Here is a 3,202-nt window from a genome sequence, read left to right as displayed (position 1 = left end):
TCAATTTTACATTACAATTGATAAGAATTATGCCTATGTAAATTAACAAAATTCCAACGCTGTGAAACTTGTCAATAAGCCTTCAAATTTATTTAGTACTTTTCTTTTGTTAAGCTTTTAATAATGTACAACATGTAAGAAGCCTAATATAGAGTAAAGGATATTAATATATTTTTATTCTTTATCAAAGTATTTTTTTTTGGCTCTATTTGCATTCTTCAATTTACTTCTTAGGGTATTTCTTTTGCAACATCTAGTGCAAATACTAATAATAATAATAAAAGAAAAAAAAGGAAAAAAGAGAAGAAGTAATATTAGCAACTACATAAATTCAAGACTTAACAATGTGGTGGAGTTGAAAAGATGGGAAAATGACCACGTTATTTGCACAATTTATTTAAACATAATGCAAATCTCCTAATTGCAATAACTTCCCAGAAGAACCACTCAGCACACTACATCTCCATATCATCTCACACAACCACCACTGAGGCCAATACGTGAGAGAAACTACAGGCCAACGCTAAAGTTGGAGGAACGCGCAGAGCGCAGCCACCGCGCTTACTTTTCCGAATTCTAAAGACAACCCAGTGGCAGCCTCAAGCTTGGAAATGCAAATAGAGAAATTTCTCTTGGTAGAGATACTGCATGCGCTTCCTTCATATCCAGTTGAGACGGATCACCTTCAACTCTCCAGTTAAAGCTGTGCAACCACTGAGCCAACGCAAGCGAAATCGTGGGAATAGCCATAGGGGCTCCTGGGCATCCTCTCCTTCCTGCTCCAAATGGAAGCATCTTGAAGTCTTGTGTACCTGATAAATCCGTGTAATTATCAGGTCCGCCGAATTCCTCCATAAATCTTTCCGGTTTGAACTCTGAAGCATCTTTCCCCCACACATTAGGATCCCTTCCTATCGCCCACACATTCACCATTAGCATTGTTTTCTTCGGTATATGATATCCTCTCACTGTTACAGCCTCTGAAGATTCATGGGGAACCGCTAGCGGCCCTCCTGGGTATAATCGTAGCGTCTCTTTCACCACACTGTGAAGGTATTGCAAGCTTGCCACATCCGAATAGTTCACTTTGCGATATTTGCCAACTACACATTCGAGTTCTTCTTGCAATCTCTTCATTTTAGGGGGGTGTCTGAGCAGCTCACTCATTGCCCAGTCTATCGTATTGGCCGTCGTTTCCACTCCGGCGAGGAACATGTCCTGCCAAATTCATACAAATTCAAGCTATTTCTCATGTTAAGGTAGATATGTGGGTCGATCGGGTCTTAAGAATTAGAGAACTGAAAGAAGGAATGACGCCCGAGAGACTTACAAAGATAATTGCCTTGATGGTTTCTCTTCCGATTTTGGCGTCCTGCTGCTCACTCTGGATCTGAAGCAGCACATCAACAAAACCTTTATCATGTTCTGCTTCTGCCTCCGCCTCGCCATGCGAGGTCGAGTCGAAGCGATTCTCTATATGATCGTCTATCACTTTCTCAACGAATGAATCGAATATTTTGGTGGCCTCCTTCGCCCGTTGATGAATACCCTGCAGATCAAGCCACTCCAAATAAGGAATAAAATCTCCAATGCTAAAAGCTCCCGCTGCAGCTACAACTTGTGACACCATATAACTGAATCCTTTGCCATCGCCACCAAAATCATCGTTTGAAAGTTTCTTGCCGGCCATTATTCGCCAAATTATATTTGTGGTGAGGGTAAAAAAGGCCTTGCTGAGATTCACAGCAATTGTGCCGCTCTCACTCTCCTCCCAAATGGAACGGATCATGGCAGATACCTCTTCCTCTCGCACATGCTTGAAGGACTCAATTCTTTTGGCACTCAGCAATTCTGCCACGCATAATTTCCTCACGCGTTTCCAATAATCTCCATAGGGAGTCAATATCACACCCTTGAAATTGTAGGATATGTATTTTCCTGTGGCTGTCGAAGGCCGGCTGGCAAAGACCATGTCATGTGTTTTGAGAAATTGCTTAGCTATGTCAGAAGAGGAAAGGACCACAGTCGGGACAGAGCCCAAGCGCAGAAACATGATGGGCCCGTATTTATCAGCAAGATTTTTGAGAGCTCGGTAAGCAGGAAGACTCAATTGATGAAGGTTTCCTATTATTGGCCAAGGATAGGGTCCTGGAGGCAATCTGCTCTTGTTTCTTCTTATACATTGCTGCAGTATCCAGAAGAAAAATGCGAGAGTTGCGAATCCAGTTATTACTGCTACAGTTAATAGTGAAGACAGAGTCGGAGTTTGAACCAAGTCCTTAAACGACACGTTCAAACGACTGGACATCGTACTCGTGTAAGAAATATTAGCTTCCTTCAAAGCAAGGATGATCTCAATAAAATGGAAAACCAGGGACGAAGTGTAGCGCGGATTGCAAAACTTTTCCTAGAAATTCATGCTTTACGCACACAACGCGCTACTTTGACAAATACAGAAATCCACCACTCAAATAAATCGGTGCAAGCGCGCCGAGTTAGACCTAGGATATTTCCCTTCAAACTGAACATGTAGTGAAGGAATGGCCCACGCGATCGGGTTGGGAAGATATGAAGAATATTACGTTATTTCCAGTCAGAGACATATTTGGTATTTTGAATTTTATAACTCGATTTCCATTTCAACTTCTTAAATTTTGTATGACTTTTTCTCTGCTAATCATTTTTATATAGCATCTATAACAACCAAGCTGCTTGTCCTTATGGTTGGGCTTGACTAAAGGGAAGTAATAGTTTTTAATGCAAAGTGATTAGTTAAGTTACGAGTTTCTAAATTTCAAATGACCGGTGCAATGATTGGCTGGATTGGGCTTTTCTGATTGCCTTCAATGCTGACCAGCTGGATTGGGCTCTTCTCAAATAAAAAATATTATTGATTGCCCCTCCAATTGAGTTATATCAGGCCATTTAGGCAAAGGAATTTGATTGATAGGTACTGTAATTCGGTGCTTCCGCACTTACTGAAAAAAAAATTCGGTGCTTCCGCCCGCGGGCTCCTCTATTTCGATGCTGTCTAATCCTCCCACGCTTTCATGCCCAATACTTTCATTTTTACCCTTGTCATCGGCCCTTTCGCTCCTGTCTTCTTACTCTAATTTCCTGTCTTCTTACTCTAATTCTTGTAATTCGACTTCGATCCCTAATTCTTCTCGCTCTAAATCCATCTTTGTTTCTTAGAAACCTA

General features: G+C 41.4%; 1 protein-coding gene across 1 annotated transcript; it reads right to left on the bottom strand.

Annotated features, from left to right (window-relative positions):
• Positions 1 to 332: 332 nt before the first annotated feature.
• LOC149252288 (cytochrome P450 750A1-like) lies at positions 333 to 2,479 on the bottom strand. The gene is made up of 2 exons (XM_089456641.1): positions 1,331 to 2,479; positions 333 to 1,218 (listed from the first exon to the last, which is right to left on the bottom strand). The coding sequence occupies exons 1-2, from the start codon at positions 2,306 to 2,308 to the stop codon at positions 577 to 579; spliced, it is 1,620 nt and encodes a 539-aa protein (XP_089312767.1). The 5' UTR covers positions 2,309 to 2,479; the 3' UTR covers positions 333 to 576.
• Between the last annotated feature and the right edge of the window lie 723 nt (positions 2,480 to 3,202).

The sequence above is a fragment of the Pinus tabuliformis genome, chromosome 7 (assembly GCF_031772625.1).
Source record: "Pinus tabuliformis cultivar Carrire ecotype Pingquan chromosome 7, CPIR1, whole genome shotgun sequence".
In the NCBI taxonomy this organism is placed as follows: domain Eukaryota; kingdom Viridiplantae; phylum Streptophyta; class Pinopsida; order Pinales; family Pinaceae; genus Pinus; species Pinus tabuliformis.
This window is presented reverse-complemented; position numbering and strand designations above follow the sequence as displayed.

Coding starts and splice junctions, on each gene's coding strand:
- LOC149252288 (XM_089456641.1), bottom strand. CDS start 2,308: ATGTCCAGTCGTTTGAACGTGTCGTTTAAGGACTTGGTTCAAACTCCG. Junction 1,219..1,330: donor CCATCAAGGCAATTATCTTT/GTAAGTCTCTCG, acceptor TGAATTTGGCAG/GACATGTTCCTCGCCGGAGT.